At 36.8% G+C, this 26009-nt stretch overlaps 2 protein-coding genes across 2 annotated transcripts; one reads left to right on the plus strand and one right to left on the minus strand.

The window, feature by feature from the left end:
* Positions 1-680: 680 nt before the first annotated feature.
* LOC143281768 (splicing factor U2AF 50 kDa subunit-like) lies at positions 681-16519 on the minus strand. The gene is made up of 12 exons (XM_076587058.1): positions 16394-16519; positions 12844-12979; positions 11985-12094; positions 10915-11051; positions 10274-10390; positions 9069-9207; positions 7405-7484; positions 4623-4745; positions 4112-4198; positions 3427-3556; positions 2050-2153; positions 681-1486 (listed from the first exon to the last, which is right to left on the minus strand). Exons 1-12 carry the CDS (start codon positions 16437-16439, stop codon positions 1355-1357), a joined length of 1341 nt encoding a protein of 446 aa, XP_076443173.1. The 5' UTR covers positions 16440-16519; the 3' UTR covers positions 681-1354.
* Positions 16520-16578: 59 nt separating this feature from the next.
* On the plus strand, positions 16579-25213 carry LOC143281777 (ankyrin repeat domain-containing protein 40-like). Its single transcript, XM_076587070.1, has 4 exons — positions 16579-17041; positions 19286-19434; positions 21035-21202; positions 23002-25213. Exons 1-4 carry the CDS (start codon positions 16908-16910, stop codon positions 23313-23315), a joined length of 765 nt encoding a protein of 254 aa, XP_076443185.1. The 5' UTR covers positions 16579-16907; the 3' UTR covers positions 23316-25213.
* The last annotated feature ends 796 nt before the right edge of the window (positions 25214-26009 follow it).

The following is a 26009-nucleotide window of genomic DNA, read 5'->3' on the forward strand; positions in this document are numbered from 1 at the left end:
GGATATATTTTTTATCTGACTATCTGTGAGTGAGTGGAACTGTTTCTGCTAATAGTACAATTCCTGCATCTTCAAGTGGACCGTTCTGGCTTTGGCTGTTCATGTCAGCCTTTCGCAACAAAAATGTAAGATTTAAAAAAAATATATGACGAATGCTGTATGTATATATAATTGGACACATAAACACACACACACAAGCTGATACAAACCCACTTATGAATTTTCCTGAAGAATGAGTAAAAACATAAGTGCTTGAAAAAATACAGTTGCTAAAAGCTCGGCATCAGATTTGGGTCTACATGTACAACACATGATATTAACACACACCAAACTGACATGGAAGATTCATGGATTAACAGGTATGTGATTCTCTCTCTCCATTCTTCTCTTTCACATTGGAAATTTTCTATCTAAAATTACGTTTAAGTAACATACTTACCATGACAATGGCTGCCGTAAAAAGAGGGCGCTAGTCAGGGGGGCAAAGGGGAGGTAACCTACTTCCGGGAGGTTATCGGCTGTAGCTACTTTCGTTTTCTCTGCATAGGCGCATAGTAGTTTGCACAGGACAGGAATGTCAGACCCCTGATGGAGTCTGCACTAGTGGGTCACGGTTAAGTGTGTGTAATTAAACTTCTAGCATCACAGCCACACACACACCACACAAACAACATACCAAAGATGATTTTGGACGTTTATTATCTGACAACTGCACAGTGATACTGAAAATTACTGTCATTTTAGTTCAATGAAGCTTTTCATGAAGTCTGCAATTCTGTTTTTAGCAACCTTTTAAACTGACCTAATAAATACATGGGGAGACTTTCACAGTTTTATCCTTAAAGGTTATCAGTATGGTCATGTTACGGATTCAATTGTTGAGGAAGTAATACTCCGCAGACATGAAAGTTCATACTGATTTCTTTCCATGACTGACAATGATTTACTGAAGAACTCCAGTGTTGGCATTGCTCTCAGGAGTGAACCATTTTTCTCTTGACAGTGATTTTATTTTCTGTTTTCTGTCACTAGAACTTGTTTCAAAATTTTCAGATCTTCGAGTTTCACTGTCAGGTACAGTTCAGTCAATTTTTGCTGTTCCAAAAAAGAAAGAAAAAACACCACCACCCCTGCCCTCCCCACCCCTCACCCCCGCCCCAAAAAAAAACAAACAAAAAAAACTAGACAACTGACTTCTCATTAATTTCATGTCTTTCTGGGCTTCTAAAAGAAACAAAACCAAATAGATAAATGTTTAAAATACATCCAAACACAAACATTAAAACTCTGAATATTCACTGGTTTTCCAGGAAGTCATCTCACGAAGAGTTCTTTTTCCTTGCCCACCAGTGGATTAAAACTCTCGACGATGGTAAGCGTCGGGATCAAAGTAGGAAGTGACCACCACACGACTGGAGAACTTGCGTCCTGCTAAGGCTTGCTGTGCTTTCTGGCAGTCAATGACAGAGTTGAACTCCACAAAAATCTGTGAACACATAAACATTGCCTTCACTTCAGCACATCTGATCTGACATTCTGATCAACTGTGCAAATCCGGATTACTTATTTTCTTCTGAACAATCACAGACTCCATTCTAGATTGTTTAAACAAGTAAGACATACATTATTTTCAACTTCGCAATTTTCTATGCTGTTGTGGGTGTGTATATGTTTCTGCTGTTTAAAGTGGTGGTGTGTTTGGTCTTTGCGAGTGATATAAAATGACATCTGCAATCTGTCTAAGATACTAAGAAATCCAGGAAGAACTGTTTGATGGGTGTTTTGTGGCTTTTGATATCTCTCTAACCCCTTCCTGCTATTCAAACTTCTCTGTAGTTCTGAATAACAAAACATTAAAACTGGATTTATGCTTGCAGACGTGTGTGTATGTGTTATCTAAGTACAGAGGTTTGTGTAGTATAAGGTGTATAATATGTATAAACCACACTTCTTTATCTGTCTGGCTCTTTTTTCTTTTTCTTTTGCCATATGCTTTAAGCCACAGTCCAAACTGCCCATGGTCAGCAATGAGTCATCAAACCCACATACCTTCCCAACGCCAGGTACCTCCACACCTTTAATGGGCCTGGGAACCTCCAGACTGCGTACCACACCATACTTGCTGCATTCCTCCTTGACATCTTCCAGGATATCTGCAACATTGAACGTCAAAGGATTTCCAAAACACAATTAAGAGCATGCTGAATGGAAAGAAAAACAATATACAATGAAGCAACTTTTACTGAAGGATTACTATGTATACAAAACATTTTTTTTTAATCAGAAAAAGAAGGCGTTTTGTTTTGACAGTGAAAATAGAAAAAGAAATTGAGCTTGAGTTACCACTGTTCAAAGTCATCAAGGTTGTGTCAAGAGAAAGGCTAACTAGTGCCAATATTGCCTAAGCCAGTTTTGTGAATAATACCACATGATCATTTCTTTCGGCTGTTTTAAATAAAAATGGCAAAACCAGGTACACTTTCGCACAACCAGAGCCAGGCACATTCTTTATGGCACAACCAGATGCCTTATTTTGTTTTACTAAGACTTAAATCACATCTTTTTAGAAGAGCATGATGCAGAAAAAGGTCAATAAAAATGGGAAATAGATTTAACATTTCCATTACCATGTAATATCCTTGATTCAATGATTTAATCACTTGATTTACTTATCATACCATTTCACTAAGAGATTGCCTAGATATTTCTTTTTTTTAACAAGATAATTGCTTGACATATTACCTTTATCGTAACAAAAATTCCTTACACACCACTTCCATTTTTTTTTTTTTAAAGAAACTGACATCCAGGGAAGAAACAACACTGGTTTCAGCAATCAGTGAAAGGCTGAAGCCTGAACATCTGTATCTAAGGGCTGAATGATGCACATCAACAGACAAAAATATATAATTTGCTGGGTCTGGATAAGTTCTGATTATAAATCATGAACACACAACAGTTGGCTATGCAGGAGAGCCAAAAGGATTCTGAACATCGGTTCTGAATCTGCACTGTTCTTTTTTTGTTTTTAACTTTGAACTGTTCAGAAATGTGACATGAAGGACATGTACAAAAATACCAGCTCAGCAATGGCTTGCATGCAAAAAAGTGTTCAAAGGACACCAAAGGTCTTTTGTCTGTTTTATTCCAAGATCAGAGTACACCCGTAGCAGGCAAATGCACCATGTGAAAAAAAAAAAAAACATCATCAGAGTTCCATTCACAGACAAATCCTAATCACAGACAAATCTTGGTCACAGATGAATCTTTATCAAAGTGGAAATATACAAGTAGTGCATTTTTTAGTTCTATATAGTTATTCTTTCTGTGGATATATTGAATTTTCCATTTTTACATAATTACCCTTTATGTATATACAGCAAATACAATGATCTTTCCCAGTGCAATGAGCAAGACAAAATGTACCTTCGTATTCTTCCTCATCTTCCAGCTCCTCTGGTTGCACCATGTTCATGAGACAGAGCACCTCTGTGGCCTCAAGCCCTCCCTGGTTGAAGTTCAGGCCAGGCACTTGCAGCTGCACTGGGGCTTGTTGCTGCAACACAACCCAGCACTCACAGACACTTGACAACACTGGCAGACCACAACAGCAATACACCAAATGTTTGAAGAGGCACAGTATTTGTTCAGGACCAGTGCAGCAGCGAGATTTGGGCAATGTAACACATTTTACACAACCTGAGAAAAACAAATAGACTAGCATGCAAACCATCTGAATGTCTGGCATAATATTTTATGACGCCAAGCCCCCTACAGCAAAGTTTGGACCATGCAAACCAATAAATGACTCACAAAGACACACACTAGCAGTCTAATGCAGTAAGAAAATGGATGCTTGAAATGGAGAGAGAGCAATGTATTCAAGAAAACCTTTGCAGCATGGTTCAGGACAAACTGTAAATGAATGCATTTAATTTTGAGCCATCCCTCTCTTGTTTGAAAGGCAGAAGAGTGAAAAGGAAAAGAGAATTTGAAAGGCAGAGAGTAAAAAAAAGAAAAAGAGAACCACAAAGTATTTAGTGCTAAGAAATGGGGAATAGTATAGAATGAATGTATTTTATGTTGTCTATTCAGCCATGTTGCCACTCACATTCTGTGCCCCCTTTGCTCCAATGCTTGCACGCTGTACGATCAGTTTCTTGTCACCAAGCTGCATTCCATTCAGCGCAGCACACGCCTGAAAAAGAATGCCATTTGAAATCCAAGCAAGTATAATCTGACAATGAATACATTTAGTAACAGCTAGAGAACATGAAATACCATATATATCTAAGAAGTAAGATTAATAAAATATTAAGCAGCACTTAAACTCTCAGTGAATAGACATCAAGTGTAAAAACTGATGTGTACATAGGAATGGTTGTGTTTTGCCAAATATGTTCAGGTATTAAATGTTTAAAGCTGTATATATGGATATATGTAAACTGAACGACTAATTTGGTTAAATAAACACACCACACAAAACTGGTGAGACACACATACACACACACCACAATCACATGAGACCCACATATGAGACATATATATCACAACATCCCTCCCCACTTAATTTCATAGCCATTTTAATATGGATTGGATAGCAAAAAAATAAGTGTGTTTACCATGTCCGTGATGTTGGGGTCCAGATATTCACAAAACGCAAATCCCTTTGACAGGCCTGTAGCATTGTCCCTCACCAGGTTGAAAGATTTCAGAGCCCCAAAGGGCAGAAGTAGCTCTTTCAACTGTTGAATGAAAACAAAAACCTCATCATCTATTTGAAATAATCTGCAGTGGTGGCAGAATAAACAAACAGTTAACTTTCAAATGACAGACCACTGCTTGAAATGCAACCACAACTTCAATAAAGGTGATAAAATCATCATTAAAGACATATCTCAATAAGGATAATAAACACTTTAATCACTGGGTTACCACAATATTGTACGCTGCCAAGAATATATAATTTATGAATTCTTTATAATAATATCCAAGAATATGAATTCTTCATAATAATAATAATAATAGTCACCTGCACTTGTCTTCCTCACTACTGTGCTGCTGTATGTAATTATCAAATATTTGTTTAAAGAAGAAAGAAAAAAACAAAAATTCTGTATGATCAGACACTGAATTCATAAAACATTTCTCAAATAAGTGTGGTCCTCTAAACGCAAACATCAATGCAGTAATCAACAAAAGAAAACTAAATTGCTAAGCTAATCTATGATCTGACATAACACTTTTACAAATAGCATGGAACATTACTAGTAAATGAAAAATTAAACCCTGCAGTCCAAACAGGGCAAACTTTTTTCTTCATTCAGTTTACTTACCGCTAAACATTATGGAAAAAAGAACAAACCTGCTGCCAAAACCATTCTTGCTTCTCAAATCCCAAATCACCACACAAACAGACAATGATAACCAGCCTTCTTTCATTTGTCAAACAGACATGAGCAATAACTGAGTGGTCGGAGAATTAGATTTTCAGTCTGGTTTGATCCTGTTATTAACACATTAGGGCTTGATCAGCGCTCAGTAAGTCATGGAAACATTAACATATTCAGCATGCATACATGCTGAACAATAGAGCTGAAACAGCACGCAAAAGCCCAATGTGGGAGTTACAGCCAATAAATACGGAAGAAATAGATGTACCAAATTACCAACAGATTAACAAGTAAAAACAGAGCACATTTATTAACCTGATACTCAATGTACTTGTTCAGATCTCTAGATAACAATAGATTTATACTTCAAATGAATATTTCTTCAAATAGCTGTATTTACAAATCCACCACAACACATAAAAGCAAAAAATGTGGTAAGAACAGAAGCAGCAGAACTTGCCTGTGTCTTGGTTGGGCACATAAAACAGTTTGTAGCAAATAGGAAGATATGCAAGCGGTGGGCTTTTCAACCTCTTCCCCTAAGCTAGTAAACAAAATGGGGAAGAAAGAAGAACTGTGAGTTTTGAATTCCAATCAATACATAAACATGACAGACGCTAATCTTCAATTTCAAGCAATGCTGTCACATTCTATTTCCGACTGCCTGCAGTTATGCAAGATATTCACCCCCTACTGCCTACAGTAATGTAATAGAACTTTTTTTCCCCCCCACATCCAAATTACATCAAGCATCGTTGATCATTTTATTCATCAATGAGTTTATGCTCTGCACATATACCATCTGAGGGTTGCTTAAACATATGTTGGAACATTGAAAAGCAACACTACTACACATGATCAAGTGATGGTTATACATATTTCTGTGAAGAAGACATCACAACAGACTGCTTTTCCAGGCCTGTAAAAAAAAAAAAAAGAGAAAAAAAAATCCCTGTAAGGATAAAAAAAAAAAAAAAAAAAAAAACTCAGGAGAGGGGTGGGTGTGACATGAAGGAAAAATATATAACTGAAGACAGCTTTTTAAATCATTTTTTCTTCAGTACAGTTTAATATTTTAATTTTGACGTAAATGTCTTTGCCTGATGGTGGAATTCAACTGACACTATCCTGAGCCATAACAAAACAAATTCAGAGCACTGTTCAGTTTTCTATTTCACTTTCTTAAGTAAGAAAGATAATGATTAATGAGAAAACATTAAAAAGAACAGTAAAAGTAATCATCTGATTTTGCCTATGATATTCCAATAAGAATTATACAGATTATTTTATAATCTAGCACTTCTGCTTTTGTTTCTGACAAATTTTCACATATCTTTATTTTCCATAAATGTGTTATGAGAATGTGTTATAAATGTTTCACTTTGGAGTAAAGAAAAAAAAGAAAGTTTAAAGCAAGAATCTATAAGGTATAAAGAATTTAACATTTTTTTTTTCTTACTCATATTCTAATCTCGGTTTTAACAAGTCTTATTCTCAGCTTCTCATTTTCAAAGATAACGGTTTCCAAATTGTTTTCAACTTATGTTTCATAACCTCTGCTACTTGGATTTTTATTTTATTTTTTCCTTTCTTTCTTAGGTTATGTTGTTGTTGTTTGTTTTTTTGTTGTTGTTGTTTTATCTTTAACCCTTCCCCCTAATATTTTATTCACAGTTCATAAAGGTGACTGCTTCACATTTTGATTTCTTTCCAAAAGCACTTTGAAAGACACATGGACCCTGCAAGAAAAAGAGGACGGTGCCGAAAGGGAGCTGTGAAACGTCTGGCTTGAGCCATTCTGCTTCCTTGTGTGTTCCCTGTACCTGTTTTACATCAACCAAGACACTGCAGCACCTGCACATGGCACTGGCTCTGTAAACACGACTGCAACAAGTGAAGGAAAACAGTGCATGCACAAAGGACTCCAAAGAAGCCTTCCCCAAAATACACCATTTACAGAAGGACAGACACAGTAACAGAGACTGTCTGGTTACCATCTGAGTGCACCCACCTGATCGTCCAACAAATAGCTGGGCACACCACCCACGAAGATTTTATGCGCTGAATCTTGAACAATTGTAGACACCACACCTGAAAAAAAACAAACAAAAACCTAAAAAAAAAAAAACCTATAAAAAAAACTACCACACTGACAAGATGCACGCAGATCCAGTATCTAGAAATCAAAATACATAGGTTCTTGAACCTTGAAGCCTATAACAATGGTTAAAAAATATAGAATTTTGTAACTAAACCATTACTTCACTGAAGTAAGTGTGTGTGAGTGAGCCTGTGTGTATGTGCATGCACAGTTGTGCATGTCTGCTTATGTGTGTGCACTCACTTTGTGTGTGTGTGTGTGTGTGTGTGTGTGTGTGCCCATGCGCACATGCATACATGCAATGCTTATGTGTGTTTGTGTTGTCAAGCATGTGACAAGCATGTCTGAGCTCCTGATTTCCTTAAAGGATGTGTTTGTGTTGATTTCTTGCAATGCAACCTGGAATAAATAAAAAATAAACTAAACCAACAAACTCCGAAGCAAAACAAAGGTCACAGCTGGAAGCCAGAATGAAGTGAAGGACCATATTAAAAGTGACTGTGTTGAAGGAGTATCTTTTGGGTCAAAAGGAAGACTCACCTAAAGACACAAGACATGGAGGAAATGGGGCTGTGAGTCTGCAGCTTGAAACTTTGACACATGGGCCAAAACTAAAGAAAGGTCCTGCACAGAACCCATGTTTGAATGTGAGACAATCCAGAATTCAAGCACAGGATGGGAGGCTGGGCCAAAGCCTGTCTGCCTGCCTGAGCAAAAGAGTCTGGTTCAGTGGCAGAAAGTTAGAACCTAGACCTGAAAAAAAGTTTGACAACATGCCCCCAGTCCCATCAGTGTAGTGAGTGCCACATGGAAGACTAAGTCAATTAGGTCTAGGACCTGCAACCCAACAACTGAGGACAGTTTGATCATTGCCATACATGAAATCACACTGATGCAATGAGACAACATGGAAGACACCGGAGAAGGAAAAGGAGTGCCAGACAGCAACCACAATGTCAGCGGGACAGTGATAGGATACTGGGACTATCTAAAGGGAAGACCCTGTCCACTAAAACTGAGAACCAGACTGTATCTTAAGAACACAGTGAGAAAAACAGCACAGGCACCGGGTTCTTCAAATAAAGCCACAACTGCCCAATAGAAGGTGTGCTACTCCTATATTCCTTTGAAATGTAAGAAACCAAGTGTGACTGCTGGACAACTGAAATCACAAAAAGGACAAGAAGAGATCCTGAAGAACCAATGGAGACAAGATTTAATAATGGCTGCTGGAAAAGAGCATGGTTGGTATGTTTTTGAGATTAATCTTATATTTCATTTCATTTCCAATCCATGGATATGTATCCTTAGTTCTTACCTTACAGTCTCATACACCAGGAAGTCATGATTAACTTGTGTGTCTCTAAACATCTGCTTTACATGAAACTTGCACTTTATCTCACATTCACCAATATTCCTTGAAGTGAAATTTATACATACATTAAAACTCACGAGAAGAGAAATCCAGTGAATCAATGTGCAGAAAAACTTGAACACTACTTGAGTCCTTAAGACTGAAATTCTTGAATAACAAAAGCAATGATATTCAATTTCAAAGTGTATATCAAACATACCTGGTACAGCCTGTGTAGGGTTTTCTGACAATCCAGGTAAGGGTTTGTAGTCACTTGGGCGACGGATTTTCAATGGCTGTCCTTCATAAGTGATGCCATCAAATGCAAGAGCTTGGGTTGTCTCATCAACTGATCGAAGCTGTCAAAATGAAACAAGCACAATCATATTATTCAAAAATATTTGTGATTGGTTTTTTTCAATGTCATTTGACTAAAAAATAACCTTTGTGTGAATTTTCTTTTATATACACTAATGCACGCTCATGCTAAACGAATAAAGCAAAATAAATATATCTGTAAGCTTTCCAATAAACTGATATACGTAACAGAGTAGAAGTATAATAAGTATGTGTAATTAAACTTGCTTTTTTGTTGTTTGTGTGTTGTTGCTCTTTTTTTTCTTTTTTTTAAATCCAAAGTATGGTCTCCTTGAGAACATGGTGTGAAAGCCACAGAATTAAATAAACCTTTTCGGCTTTTTATGACAACAGATGGAAATGAAAATGATTACAATGCAGTTACATAGGTCCACTTGATAAAAGCTTGCTTTCTTTACCTAATTCTTTCTCCCCCTCCTTCACCTCCATGCTTTCTTCTTTTTCTTTATCTTTTTTTTACTTGTATAACTTAAGACAGGGAAAAACGAGGCAGATGATACTAGTGGTTACAGTGGAGTGATGGCCTAGAGGTAACACATCTGCCTAGGAAGCGAGAGAATCTGAACACACTGGTTCGAATCCCAGCAGAGTCACCAGTATTGTCTCCCCTTCCACTAGACCTCGAATGGTGGTCTGGACGCTAGTCATTCGGATGAGATGATAAACCAAGGTACTATGTGCAGCATGCACTTAGTGCACGTAAAAGAACCCACGGCAACAAAAGGGTTGTCTCTGGCAAAATTTTGTAGAAAAATCCACTCTGATAGGAAAACATAAAAAACTGCAGGCAGGAAAACACACACACACACACACACACACACACACACACACACAAAGGGCAGCGCTCTCAGCGTAGCAATGCGCTCTTCCTGGGAAGAACAGCCCAAATTTCACACAGAGAAATCTGTTGTGACAAAAAGAGTAACACAATACAATACAATACAAATAATGACTGAGATATTAAACATGTGACATAAGTAGTAACAAGGTCGTAAAAACACTAAACAGTTTACACACACACACACACACACACACACACATCCTTACTTCGAGGAATGCAAAGTTCTTGTCTAAATTGATATGAACAGCGATGATAGGATCTCCCTCAGCCTGTGCCAGTCCAGTGATCTTCATCTGGTGGTTGAAGAAATCCATCATGCTCTCCTGCAATCACAAGACACAAAGATCCAAGAGTGCATGTATAACTGCATTCACAGGCTTTGTCAAACCAAGAAAGCTTAAACAAACACAAATAAAATGAAATGACAGAAATAATATAACAAAAAACAGTATAAAACACAGCAATTTCAGTCTCCTTTAAACTCCAATGAAAGTTGTCGTTTTTTGCATGACAACCACTTGCAACCGTCATTAACCAGACAAAATCAGTGTTGCATGCATGAAAACAGCAGTGCCTAGACATAAACAAGCTGTCACTGGAAACATATTTTTACAAGTACTATGAGAAAATTCCTGTCAGCCTGAAAGAGTCTCAACAAGTGTGTCAACATATATATCAACACTTCAGACGTTACCATAACCTTCAGCAGTTACCATAACCAAACAGTTTGGTGTATCTTACAATCATTACTATCCACACTTCAGAATAAGAGGCACTGCATATTCCAAGAAAATCACAACCCAGCATTGCAACAAAGCACCTACAGCCAGTCATAAGACTTTGTTACCTCAGTCACACCAAAAGGAATGTTGCCAACATAAAGGCGCCGAGCTTGGCGACTCATGGCGCTGCCTGGAAGCGTCACAGTGGCTGAAGGGTTGATCGTAGCAGAAATTGGTATGGCTTGAGGAACCTGGCCAGCAGCTGTACATATATAGAATAATTTCTTGTTAACTGATCATAACATACTCATGATTATGTAAACAAGAATTCAATAAGACAAGCTCCATATTCAAATTTCAGCATCCAAGGCAACATACATTTTTTTCCAATAAAGAATTATGGCATGAAATTATGAATGCATCAAAAACGGAACACAGATGATCAGTCAAATAATACAACTGTCAATAGTCAACCAGTGTTCATATCAAAACAATTCACTGATATTCTGTCAAGCAGTACCCAAAGCTGTGGACAACTTGACTGAAGCTGAACATAAACCTCTGGTGTGTGTTTGAAAAGCAGTAAATATGTGTGTGACTTCCTGGGAAAGAATACTCTAGGTCAACAGGTGAAAAGGTGGGGGATGGAGACCCCAGACGATATAGCCACATCTTGCTTATGATTATGAAAAATCATTTTCCAATTCCTAACATCACCTGATTCATAACCATCATAAAAATAAATGTCTCAATGGATACCCCCCCCCCCCACCCCACACACCCTCCCTAAAAAACTTGTCCTAAAAATGTATAGTGCATGTGTGTATGTGTGTGTGTGTGTGTGTGTGTGTGTAAAAAACATGAAAGTGCTGTTACTGTATGTGTGCATATGGTTATGAGAGAGAATGTGTGTGTCACTGTGTGTACGAGTGCATGTAAAGAAAACATGAAAATGCTGTTACCGTATGTCTGTGTATGGTTATGAGAGAGAGAGAGAGAGAGAGAGAGAGAGAGAGAGAGAGAGAGAGAGAGAGAATCTAAGTGTGCAAGTGTAAAAAACATGAAAATGCTTTTAGTGTTTGTGTGCGCATGGTTATCAGAGAGTGTGTGTATGAGAGTGAGTGAGAGAGAAAGAAAGAGACAGACAGAGTGTGTGTGTGTGTGTGTGTGTTGCCATATATGGTCATCAACTAACCTTGCATGGCTTTGTACTGCATGGGTGTGATGTGTTCAAACCCCTGAGCTGGCACATCCCAGTATTTGTATGGCTTCTTCTTTCGTGGTTTTCTTTGCTCCCTTGAACCACTGGGGAAAAAACGTAACAATTACAATGGTAAGTAATATCTACACCTATGGAACAATAGCAACATTTCCTTATGACTGAAACATTTGCATTCCTTCAGTGCATCATACAAAGGAGAAAATAATTTAATGTACAGGTTTCTATCTTTCAAATCCAGCAAAGTTAACATTTTTTCTTAATCCACACAAACTTTACCATAGGTCAAGTCTTTTGAATCAGGATCAGTGTGTGTACACTCAGTTCATTTAAACTGATACACATCCAACAAGTGATTAAGTTTCAGCGGCACTACACTCACGCTGCTCATCCCAACTCCATCATATGTGCACCCATTCTGTTGCCCCAGCCCAAGAAGTTTACAGGGAACTATCATTGAAATACCTTGAGGCCATATACCAGACAAGAACACGCACTGCTGCACTCCAGTCATTTAAATAGTGTAAGTAAAGCCTGAACTGATTCAATGGGAAACAAAAAATGTAGTGTGCACACACACATTCAATGGGAAACAAAAAATGTAGTGTGCACACATACATATTTCATAAGTTATATAGCATCCAAACCATACATGTATCAAACCTGCAGTTCAAAAATAATTTATAAACAATTTATTGATTTAATACACAGAGTATCACATGTATTAATAATAATAGGTTTGAAAACAGCTTGAAGTTCAAAACATCAATGATTCTAACAACCACGAAATTCAGTTGAAATAAAACACAAGTAATAACAAAATGTCTGAACACACCTCCTGGACCTCTTCCTTCTTGAATCTCTGTCACGTGAACGACGTCGCTCTCTATCCCGGTCTCTGCGACTGCTTCTATGTGGAGATCGTGACCTTTTTCTGTCCCGGTCTTCTCGCTTTGAATGGTCTTTCTCATCTGCAAGTGAAACCATAATAATGAATATGTTCAGAAAAAAAAATTGACCTGAGTGATAAGTAATTAAAACTGAATTTAACAAATGAAAAAGAAAACATATTTCTTTCTTCTTCAGGTTCTGCTGATACTGATAAAGAGTTGTTATATCAGAATGAGAGCTGTACAAAAGAACATTACCAAGTCATCTGTGATTCAAATTCAAAAAGTCTGCATGCTTCTCATCAACTGATGAAGTCCATAGATAGCTGGAATGTGTGTATGCTGCATTCATGCTTGTGTTGTCAAATACCAGTGAATAGAATGCAACTAGTTATTGGGGTATATACTTGTGATAACTGCTTCTATTTGTTAATCTGTTTTAATCAATCTGTTAGTTTTCTAAGTTACTGAATGGCCCAAGGCGCCAAAGCTGAGAAAAAAATATACTGAGAAGTTGCACTTCAATGTAATGATTTTAATGCCAGATCTGCCTCACATGTGAGTGTTCAGATCTGATATGGGGACACCAAGGAAGGTACTGCGCAGACGGGGCACCCATGTCATTTCAGTGCAGTGAAATACCAGAAAGACCCATCCAGATTGCTGTGCATGGCTGCAACTGGTGATGAAGCAGCATCAGTAACATACCTAGTTACAGGCTATCTTTACAGTTTGCAGATAAGTTCTATACATCTCGCTGCAAAGCCAGGGGAGATAAAAAAAAAAAAAGAAAAAAAAGAAAAAAGAAAAAAAGGAAGCCTTGCTGTATTACCAGTAAAGTAGTATTACTTCCTACTTGACAATGCCTTTGCACACTCTTACAATAATTTGTAATTCAGCAAGCTGGTTACTGCTTTTCTCTCTTTTTTAGCAGCTGTTTTGAATATACTACATGCCATGCATGTATAGACTAGAACTGTTTGATCCACAGGTACAATATGTTTTACAGTATGGTGCTGAAATATGGGTGTTCGAAAACGGTAGGGACAATGAAAGATTGCATTTGTTTGCTATGAAATGTTTTTTGAATGTTGACAGTCGGACACACAATGATTTAATTTATGGAGAACGTGGAAGATACCCTACATATTTGAATTCCTATGTGAAATGCATTAGTTATTGGTGGAAATTAACAAGAATGGGAAATTACAGATTACCATAAAAGGCATATAAAACACTTTATAATTTAGACTAGTGGAAAGAGAACTTGGGTTTCAAGCATACGAACATGTCTGAGTTCTCATTGATTTGTGTATGTCTGGAAGAACCAGGGTGTTGAAAATATAACAGGATTTATAAACTGCTTTAAACAAAGAATTGTTGACTGTAGACGGCAGGACTGGCATAATCATATTCAGAACAGTAGCAGATTTGCTGAATACAGGATGTTTAAGTTACTCATCATGTTGAACCCTACACTGAAATTGTAATGAACAGATATGTTAAATGTGCATTGACAAAACTAAGATTTGGTGTCTCAGACATTGCAAATCACCGCTCTAGGTTTAATGATAGAAGAGTCGATAAAAAGCTATGTCAGTTATGCCATGACTTCATGACTTGAGGATGAAATATATTCAGCCTAAATATTTTCGTAATCCATGTCGCTTCAGATTTAATATGTTTATGTCCTCTAGAAATGAAATTGTACTAAATAATATGGCGTTCTACATTTACAAAGCTCTTCAATGATTAAGTTTGGTTGCAACTTACTACTGTAGACTACAAAAGAAATGTGAAAGTTTCCTGAAAACAATTATTATCTATAACCTGATGTTTTATCTCAGTATTTACTTGTGTGATTGAAGTAGCTTATGTTTGCCCCCTCCAGTTAGGAGCCTTGGCCTAATCTGAATAAAATTTTCACATTCGCATTTGCATTCTCTTTTTTTAGCTCTCAATTAGTTAGTGACTAGTTGCTCTAAGCCTCACCTGCACAACACAGATCATGACCTTTTAATCACTACATGCACCCTCCTGACCACCATCTACTTGTGACATTAATGATTAATATCTTCAGTAACCGAGTTACGAATGTATGGAATCAACTGCCACTGCATTTAAAACAAGCACCATCAATTTAACTCAGCTCATTCAACTTCAAGAATCAAGTGGACAATTCTATAAAACTTTACAGCAATGCTCAAAATAATACTACACTACAAAAGGACTAATATAAGTTACAGGACTGGACTGATAGATGGAATCTATATTTTAACATATCAAACTGTAAAGTAGTCCATATGGGAAGAAGAAATCCACTAGTTGGGTCACGGTTAAGTATGTGTAATTAAAATAATAATTAAAACCAACCAGATGATAGGAATAATTAAGAGAACATTTACCTATTTAGATAAAGATATATATTTCTTAAACTGTATAAAGCATTGGTTACATCACAAGTGGAATATGGTAATATTGTGTGGCACCCGTACCTCAAGAGGCACTCTATAGCTATAGAAAGGGTACAAAGAAGAGCAACTAAGTTATTTAAAAAATGCAAATCTATGAGCTATCAACAGAGACTTATATACTTAAATCTGCATTCATTTAAAGGGTAGAAGGCTATGAGGGGATTTAATAGAAACATACAAAATGTTAAATTGCTATAATGAAGTCAATGTGAATATTTTTAGAATGTCATATTATTAGAGTACAAGAAATTCAATGATGAAAATTTGTAAAGAGTACTGTAATACTAACCTAAGGAAAAATTCACTAGCTAATAGAATTGCACAAGTATGGAATGCACAACCTACTGAAACAAAACTTGCACAAAATACTAATGTGTTCAAAAATCTCCTTGCCATGAACATCAATTTAAAAGAAATATTTATTGACTTTGACGAGTGATTTACAGTACTTGTAAAAGAAAACATATACATATATATTTATCCCACAAATAAAAGGAGACCGATATTGAAGGGGACATTAAAAAAAAAAAAAAAGGCCGTGAGGCCTTCGCAGTCAAATGCCAGTCCCTACACGACTACTACTAAAATTCCTAACTCTTAGAGTTTGATGAATTTATAAATAAAATGTAAATGAAGTGTCGAACCTTGACCAAAGTCTGTAACAATGTGTCATGAAATCAAATATGGGACTGCTTCAAAGCTTGCTTTTGTCCCGAACCAACACATTTTGTATTGTTGTTGCTCTTTCTCTGAGAATGTACCCTTATCATATATGAGAAGACGTGCCCAACCACCCTGGAGATCTATACACATATACAAGGGAATCAAAACATTTTAAATGCCCCTGATGAAGTAGTGACAGTGGAACAGTATAAGAAAAAAAATTCAGGATTTAACCGAGTATTAATTCTAACATGGCATCACGTGAGATTACTGTTGTAAAAAATGCACACGTGCGATTTCTTGCTTTTGATACCATTATGATCAATAATGCTGAAATTTTTTCCATTTGTAATTTTACCTCTGACGTCGGATTTTGATTCATTTTCAGCGTTATTGTCTGCCATTCTGATGTACTAGTTGCAGAGCAGCTTCGGTCTGAAATCTAAATGAGGGGGAGAGTGACGTTAATGGTGAGTTCCGGTATCGAAAACGAGACAGTGGAAGGGAGACAACTTTGACCTGTGACAGTGAAAAGGTTAGTTTTATTTCCAACGTGGCTTGTGTCACAGCACGAGTGGACAATGTGCTTTGGAGATAGTTGCATAGTTAGATATTATTTGTTTTGACATTCAACGCAGTACTCGTAGTCATCCATGCACATAAACTGGTTTAGCCAGTTATCCCAGCAGAGGGTGGCATTGACAGACATCTATGTCTTTTATGTGATTCGTCTTTCGAGTGATTTGCTTTTTAGGGTCTAGCCATCTGCTGCTTGTCTAGAAACTGAAATCCAAAATTTTGACATTGGTGATTTTGCGTTTGCCAAGTGTCAGGCGGGTTTAACGTAGTTGCTGAGAAAGGAGGAAATCAGAATGGATGAAATAAAGATGAGAGAGCTTGAAGAAAAACTTCGGGAAGCAGCAAGCATCGGTGATATGGAGATGCTAAGAAATTTAGTGGAAGTTAAAAATGTTGATGTAAATTCTCAGAATAAAATGAACGGACGGTAAGGAATTTACAATCGTATTGCAGATATCATTTGTCTTTTTTTTTTTTTTTTTGTCTTTTTTTTGTAATCTGTATATTTGAGATAATTTTATTAAAAAGTGGGTTTCAAACATTGGTTGATCTTGATTTATTACAAATTCATACTCTTGAGTCATAATCTTGACTGGGGGATGTCCAGCGATATCAGTTTATGTCACATTTTAGTCATTATAATATCTGTTTAGATAAAGATCTGGTTATTAGTACATGTATGGCCATGAATTTAGAGACTGAAAGTGTCCATCATTCACAGTCACTGACATTGAGTCACACATTGTATAAATTTGATATTATTTATATATTTTTTCATATCTTTGATATTTTCTGAAAGAGAGCATGAGGTTAGTGGGCGTGGCACAGGCAGGCATGGCACATGAACGGTGAAGGGTGTGTGTGCATGCACATGTGTATATTTCTATTTATCTTGACAAAACTAAACTAAAGAAAGTTTCCTCTGCAGTTGCCAATAAACTGTCAGGGAATGATGGGCTGAAAATGTGTAAAGTACCAGGACTTCAGATTATACAATCATGTAATGTGTACTTTAGGTGGCATGACATATATTTAGTCACAAGTTTTCATGATACTTTAGGTGGCATGACATATATTTAGTCACAAGTTTCCATGATACTTTTTAAATTCATTTTAGCTGTTTTTACTAACAATCTAAAACAGTAAAAGATATATTCAGAAAGTATGTGAAGTTTGTTTGACTCACAGTAATGGTCCACCCATTGCTAACCAGTGTGTTAAATAAACTTCAAACTATCAGAAGTTGATAGTCTGGTCATTTTCCTTTCAGAAAATTATGGGTTGTATATACTTTCTGCCAGTATTTTGCGTGTTATAATTTTTTGTTTATTATTATCCTCTGCAACTAGTTTCCACGTGGCAAATAAGGAAGTACAAGCCAAAATAATGCCCAGCTCCTGGCATTGAAGAGGTTGAATTGAAAAGTCAGTGAATGTAATGAAAAAAGTGAAGAAACAATGCAATCTGTTCCTTGTTCTTTAGGTATGAATGTTTAATATTGTACTTGCCATATTGCATTAAACTAAGTTAAAGGTTTGTGTGTTAAAAAACAAAAACAAACAAAAGACCTAGTTTATTATTAGCTGGAATCTGTTGATTTAGCGTATGGTTTAGCTTTCATGTTAAAAATAATAAGTAAGTTCAGCATACCTTTCATAATTTTTAACCATGAACAGAATTAGAGATTAAAAATAAAATGTCTGATTGCATAATCTAAATGGTGATACCCATTGAACATCACTGAAAACAATATAAAAACACATAAGAAATCCTACCTCAGGAAAAACCAAAATATGTCTCATTGTATGATAATGATATGACCTTGGCATAGAGTCCAGATTAGTAAGAACGATTGCAGCTATTTCCTTTATGTCTGTCAGTTTCAAGAAACAGTATAACTGCTAAAACAGTTGTTTGTTTGTTGTTGTTTATAACACATGTGACATTGAATCATGGTTGATGTCAAAATGATGTAGCTTCTTCAATAGACGTTCTGAAGCTCCGCAAGGTCAGCAGCCACCTGTAGGTATGGTGGATGCTCGTTTAGTATAAGTTTCCTCTGTCCTTCCATTTTCTTTGTTTTATCCATTTTATTCTTTTCTTTCTTTCTTTGATATGATCCATGCTGATTTTTGCCTCATTGATCACCGTCTGTTCTTCTTTTTTTGTTTTCTGGAAACTTGTATAGATTTGTATTTTTCTTTTTTGTCACAACAGATTTCTCTGTGTGAAATTTGGGCTGCTCGCTCCAGGGAGAGCACGTTGCTGCACTGAGAAGGCCACCCATTTTTTTGTATTTTTCCCTGCATGCAGTTTTATTTGTTTTTCCTATTAAAGTGAATTTTTCTACAGAATTTTTGCCAGGAACAACCGTTTTGTTGCAATGGGTCCTTTTGTGTGTGTTAAGTGCATGCTGGACACGGAACCTCGGTTTGTCGTCTCATCCCAATGACTAGTGTCCAGACCACCACTCAAGGTCTAGTGGAGGGGGAGAAAATACCAGCAACTGAACTGTGATTTGAACCAGCGCGCTCAGATTCTCTCACTTCTATGCCGACGCATTACCTCTAGGCATCACTCCACGCATAAGAAATTCTACCTCAGGAAAAACCAAAATATGTCTGATAATGATATGACCTTGGCATAGAGTATTAAGTACTGACCTGTGCAGGACTGCCCTTCATTGGGGAGCGAAACGCAACCACCAGACCGTGGTGCAGTATCTGCTGTCCCATGGGGCTGATACAGAGGCACTAGACAATGAAGGGAAAAAGGCAGGACAGCTGGCAACAAACTCAGACATTCACTCTCTCCTGGGAGGTATTTTGGAATTTTGTTTACTTGGTTATTGGTTAAGAAGTTTTGTTTGCTCTTTCTTTCTTTCTTCTTCCTTTCTTTCTTTCTTTCTTTTGTTTCTTTGTAAACAAAAACAACAACAAAAATGATTAAACAGAGAGCAAGACAAGGCCACCTTCTTTGGGAAGGGGGAGATGTTTTTTTCAGGGGGTTGTAATTTTAATGAGACCACTTCAACAAAGCTTTAGAAGAAAGTTTCCGAAAAGTTGAACTGATTTGTATATTTCAGTGGTTTCACACCACCTCCCTCAGCAAAACTGGTACAAGAAAGTCTTGGATTGGAAAGGCTGTGAGTGAACTGAGTTTACAGCTGCATCAGTGTTTGATCACAGGCGCCTGACTGTGGTATTGCAACAGACTCAGAAATTGTAGGGATGTTAATGGTATAGAATGCAGATTATTGTCATCAAGTTTGAGTTCTCCCAAAACAACTTGGCTGATCTTTCAGTTCATCATTTTTTTCTTCTTCTTTTTTTTCTTGCAAAAAAATAGACAATTGCGATTCCTTGGGAAAGTGGGCACAGCTCTGGGCGAATTGACATCATAGCATGTAAGTCATGGCGTGCTTGCGTCGTAATACATTGATAGCTGCATAAGAATGGTTTTACATGACGCTGGTAACATGTAAACAATTGAAAGAACAAGACCATTTTGAAAATTTGGAATACATGTTTGTTTTTCATTTCTTCTCTCCCTCTCTCTGTCTCTTTCTCTCTCTATATATATACATATATATATTTATTTGTATTTCTTTTTATCACAACAGATTTCTCTGTGTTAAATTCGGGCTGCTCTCCCCAGGGAGAGTGTGTCGCTACACTACATTTAAAAAATGTTTTTCCTGCTTGCAGTTTTATTTGTTATTCCTATCGAAGTGGATTTTTCTACATAATTTTGCCAGGAACAACCGTTTTGTTGCTGTGGGTTCTTTTACATGTGCTAAGTGCATGCTGCACACAGGACCTCAGTTTATCATCTCATCCAAATGACTAGCATCCAGACCACCACTCAAGGTCTAGTGGAGGGGTAGAAAATATCGGCCGCTGAGCCGCGATTCAAACCAGCATGCTCAGATTCTCTCGCTTCCTAGACGGACACGTTACCTCCAGGCCATCACTCCACTTATATGTATATATATGAATATACCTGCATGTAAGTTGTAAAATAGGACTCACTTTGAATTTTATAAGAATATGTTTTAAACCATAACTTCGTCTTCAAAGACCTTACTTGGAAATGACAGTGGGATTAAAGTCAAGACCTAAAAGAAATTGCAAGTATTAAGGAGAACACCCTGAATTCCCTTTTCATGAAGAGAAATTTGGCGAAGTATCATGCAGTGAAAAACAGGAAACCTGAAACGGAAAAAGGAAGCATGTAAATTGTAATGTTGGTTTTCTTTTAATATAATTTTTTTGTTCAGTCATACATCAGTAGTAGAACTAGATGTAGTTGAGTAATTATGACCATACAGTATACTCATAGCCTGTTATAAAAGAGTGAAACTGAAAGAAGTAAGTGTCTGTGGAGTATTCAGTTTTATTTGCCTATTTGGTGTGTGCAGAACATGGTGAAGTAGACCAGCAAGAAAAACTGCCAATCACACCCAACTATCTTGCCCATCCACCATTCCCATACTCCAGCAAAAGTGATCTACAGACTTCAGTGGATAAACTTTCACTGTCAGCCAACATGAACAACCACAACAGTGTACCAGTATCCACAGATGATGGTAACTTCCCTTTCTTTTTATCCATTTATGTATTTTACATGAATATTGGTTGTTTTTAATGAGGCAGCCAGAAATTAAAGAAGCTTCCCTGAAAGGAAAGAAGAAGAAAAAGAAGTTTACAAACTGGCATTGTTTGGTTTGTTACAGGACTTATTGTTTTTTTTTGTGGTGTGTTTTTATTGTTGTTTTGTTTATTTTATCTTTGAGGTTGAAGCAGCAGTTTTATTGATAAAGCGGTTACTTTGAAGTTCACACAAAGAGAACAAACCTGATGAAAACTGAAGTTCATGTGACATATGCAAAATAATAAGCAAATGACATATGCAAAATAATAAGAAAAAAATAGAAATAACGACTTTCACCTTTTATACAGTTAAGCTTCTGCGAAAAACTTGTTCCATGAAAAAAGAAAATGAGTATTCAGTTTTGATAGTTTCTTTACAGTTGCATGCCTTTTTTCTGTAACATTTGAGTGAAGAATTAAGTTAATCTCTGTTGTTGTTTTGTTTTGTTTAAAAAATCTTTTCTTTTTTGTGAGAAAAATACCAGATATTTCTTGTGTCACAGATGATTTCTAACAGTTTGTTTCTTGTAATGATAGACCTTCATCTTGAACATATCTGAATGAAAAATTGACTGTGTAGAGTTCAATTTACAGTAAATAATCTGGTCTTGTGCATATGAGCCTTTTCACCATTTGGGAGTTTGTTGTTACTTCATGATTCATTATTATTTTTGTGGATCTGTGCTGATACCATGGGCTGCCTTCAGAGGGGGATGTCTTTCTTAGACAACATGCAGGTGTTTTGCCAAGCAGCTGGTTGTTGAGGCGCTTGTGATTCCTGTAGAACGTTTCAGGTGGTGGATGTGTTTCATGCTCTGGATCACATTGTGGCTGGTGAAATTGGGAGTGGGTTGGTTCAATGTTTCTTTCCTTTTGGATGATGTTCATGTTGGACTCTGAAGTTTGGCACTTGATATGTGCCACGTCGCAATCATCACTTCTGAACAGAACACTACATAAACCCAACAGATCATCAGCCGGATTGAATTCTGAACATTGAAATGTTGTTTCTCACAAGTTAGTGAGAAGACAATTTGAAACAGTTGACAGTTCTTCTGTTCATATTGATTGTGACATTTCATATGATCAGGTTGCTTGAAGCACTCTTCTGTTGCCTGTTCTTCAAGAGTGATGCTTCCTCTTTGCTTCACATTTCTTCTTCCATAACAAGACTGCTTTCAAAATTCTGTCGTTTTGAACATGGAATGCTTACTTTGCTTGTGCTGGTGGCATTGTTTCAATTGAAACTGGATGGTAAATATCAAGTCTGTGGATGGTCTGCTCTATTTATTTCACATGATTTTTTTGCATGCAAATTTTCGCATATTTTTTTCAGGACTATGGAATTTCACCTGTAAAAGTCCTTAATTGTTACAAGAAAATGGAATTGTGCGTTTTAGAAATTGCCATCACAAGTATTTGCCAGTCATATATGAAATAAAACTATGGTATAAAAAGACATTTTTAACACTGACAGTGAACGTTATTGATTTGTAAAATTGTAATGTACTGCCAATCATTCTGTTCAAATATTTTATCTATAAATTGAGTAATATTTTATTTGTATTCCCCAGAACATGGTTCAAGATTTGTGTAGCATACAAAGACATTTTATCATTATAATCACCATTTTGTTGAGACTGGTGCAGCATACCTAAAAATATTGATGCATCATTATGCTCATCATTTTGTTCAAATGTAAGTAAAGTGACTCCTTGTTTTTCATGGTTTCCAGAGCTTGTCTTGAAAGTTCGAGTTGCGCATGTTGAGGACCCTGACTTCATTGAAGTGGAGCTGCCCCGGGTCCACCTTCGATACGACGCCCTGCTGAACCTGATGTGTGCAGAGCTGGGGGTGGACAAGCAGCTGGTGGCCCGCATTCGCAAGCTGCCCAACACCGTCGTCCGGAAAGACAAGGATGTGGCCCGTCTGCAGGACTTCCAGGAGCTGGAGTTGGTGCTCACCAACAGGGCGATCAGTGCTTCGTCACGTGGCTACAGGGGCATCGTGACCAGCCCGGCCTTGACCAATGAACAGATATTGTACTGAACTCAGTTTTTTTGTTTGTTTTTTTGTTTTGTTATTGTTGGGTTTTTTTTTGTGTGTGTTGTTGTTGTTGTTTTTTTTTGGGGGGGGGGTTGTCTGTTTTGTTGAGAACCATGTGATCATGGGATTTTTTTGTGCGTGTTGCTGGGACTGTTATCATCCAATTATATGCAGGATGTTTTTGTACAGTTTTAGTGAATAAGGACACAGTACACATTGAATAAGCCTGTTGAGTACTTAGTTTTTATGCTTGTTTTTCTTGCTGCATGTTGCTTTTATCATGTTCATAAGATTTTGGTCATATAAGTCAATGTATGAATCATGTTACATTTTTTGTTGATTTGAGGGCATGTTTACATGGTTGAAAATCAAAATCGGGACTAATCAGTTTTCTTTTTATGATTGATGATGACGACATCGGTCTCCAATGTGAAAGTATTCCTACCTAGATAAACCATTTTATCATTTTAAAAAATGTAAATATTGCATGAAAGTAAGTAGCTCAGGATAAGATTGAATTTGCACCATTTGTTGAATAGTGAAATAACATTTTAAAAGAGTATTAGATTCAGCTCTTTTTATTTTGTACTTACGGTATTGAACATCTGAAGTCACTTTTATACATTTTATTTCACACATAATCAAGTTCACTTATTTATTTATTGTAACTTATAGCCTAGATGATCAAGGATGCCTTGTCAGGGTGTATCATTCAGATTTCTAGTCATTAGACAAATAAAATAAACAAAAATTTACGATATATGTCCACTTTTTGATTTAACACAGTCCAATGCATGAAGGTTGATCTGAACACGTTAAGAATTCAGTCAACAAAGATGTTGAGGCCCTAATGTGATTATTTTGTTTGAGTTTGTTTTTATTTTTACTCTTTATCTAGACTCCTTTGATCAAATATGGGTATTTTTGCTTGTCTGGTAGTATTTATCTGTGAACTGATTGTATCCGTAAAGACATGTTGTTTGCATGTAAATTGCTCATTACATGTTTATTGTAGGATGTTCACTGTGAAGCATGTAGAATTCTGTTCACATTATATTATAAATTTCTTCCATGTTTGGATCTTTCTTGCCACATTAAGAGATCAGGGGGCTATTTTGTATGAAAATACATGTAACAAATTGTGTGTACTATCTGTTGGCAGAATTGTCCTCCGAACATGTTCAACAAAATATTGTCATTTCATAACAGTGACATCAAAGTTACAACTTGTGATCCGATCACAAGAATTCAAAGAATTATCGAAGTGCAATAGTTGTTCTCTGCAAAATGCTTTATTCAAAGATGCAGGTAGTGCTGCAACTTTGCAGGTATGCAGTTACTTCATTTAATAAATTCTTCTTTCTCTCCCCTTTGTTGAATGAGAAAAAAATGTTTGTGAGGATTAGTCAGTTCACAGCATACTCATTTTCTAATTCTCAAAGACCTTGGAACATGCAGTTTGTAACACAGAACAAGCACACACACACACACACACACACAGAACAAGCACACACACACACACACACACACACACACAAATATGCTTTTGATAATTAATAAGCTGTAGGGCAGTGCATATAGAGTTGAAGCAAAAAGAGGAATTAATGGATGTATGTGGCTGAATTAGTGAATAGGCTTTCCATCATCATCTACCCTTTACATATGTTGGAGGAAGAAATACCGGATCAATGATATCCAACCATGACCATTGATAGATCAATAACATCAATCCATTCCCAGTTGCCCAGTGACAGATGGATGACATCAATCCATGCTTAGTGATTGGTAATCAGTCAATAATATGAATCCTTGCCCTTTCAGTTTTTGCAACAGGATCTTCCATTTTTCATCAATTGTACAGGCTTGCGTTGTAACGATTATGCTGCTTCATTTCTTGTTGTTGTTATGGCTTTCTTTTCTTCTTCATTGGTGTGGTGGTTATTACACAGTGACCTCTTAAGTCAGGGTATGTGTGGTGGGGAAGGGACACAATGTTGTTTTTGGTTTAAACTAGCATTAAAAACAAAAAGGAAATATAAATGAGGTGAGGTGTGTTAACTCACTCAGTACAGCCAGTCCTCTCTTCTCCTCTACACAGACCCCTCGGATGTCCAGTGGGTGTCTCAATGACCCAACCTTTAGCTTCCGTCGTCAGAATTGTGGAATTCTTTGTCAACGTTCACCCCTTCAGTGTAAGAGCTTTCCGCTTGTAATATTTTGATGGTGGTAATTGGGGTGAAACGCTGTTAACGTCGTCTCTTTCGCCGTTCGTATGGAGAGAGTTAAACACAGCTATGAAATAACCGATACAGCAATGTTTTCAAAAAGACAAGATGATCCAACTTCAAGCTGGTTGATGCTTGCTGTCATTTTCACACAGGTCAGTAATTTGACACACTGAAACAATGTTTTATTAAGACAAAGACACACAACTTAAAGCTAGTGTACCACTTAGCAGTTTCCAGCAGTTTGCTCCCAAGAAAATAAATACTATATCTCCATCACCTTTCTTTTTCATGCTACAAGCTGACAGGAAGCACAAAATGGCAGTTGTGAGCATTGTCTCATTTAGAAAAACAAAAGTTATTGTGATTATTTGAAATCCGTAGAGAAACATAAAAATTATATTCTTTTTATGAACTTCTTACTGTTGTAAATACATGTATACAGTTGTTGTAGTGATAAAAACAAGAGACA

The sequence above is a fragment of the Babylonia areolata genome, chromosome 1 (genome assembly GCF_041734735.1).
Source record: "Babylonia areolata isolate BAREFJ2019XMU chromosome 1, ASM4173473v1, whole genome shotgun sequence".
Classification (NCBI taxonomy): Eukaryota; Metazoa; Mollusca; class Gastropoda; order Neogastropoda; family Buccinidae; genus Babylonia; species Babylonia areolata.

Coding starts and splice junctions, on each gene's coding strand:
- LOC143281777 (XM_076587070.1), top strand. CDS start 16,908: ATGGATGAAATAAAGATGAGAGAGCTTGAAGAAAAACTTCGGGAAGCA. Junction 17,042..19,285: donor CAGAATAAAATGAACGGACG/GTAAGGAATTTA, acceptor TGACCTGTGCAG/GACTGCCCTTCATTGGGGAG. Junction 21,203..23,001: donor ACCAGTATCCACAGATGATG/GTAACTTCCCTT, acceptor CATGGTTTCCAG/AGCTTGTCTTGAAAGTTCGA.
- LOC143281768 (XM_076587058.1), bottom strand. CDS start 16,439: ATGGCAGACAATAACGCTGAAAATGAATCAAAATCCGACGTCAGAG. Junction 9,208..10,273: donor AGAACTTTGCATTCCTCGAA/GTAAGGATGTGT, acceptor TCATTTTGACAG/CTTCGATCAGTTGATGAGAC. Junction 4,199..4,622: donor ACCCCAACATCACGGACATG/GTAAACACACTT, acceptor ATTCTTTTTCAG/GCGTGTGCTGCGCTGAATGG.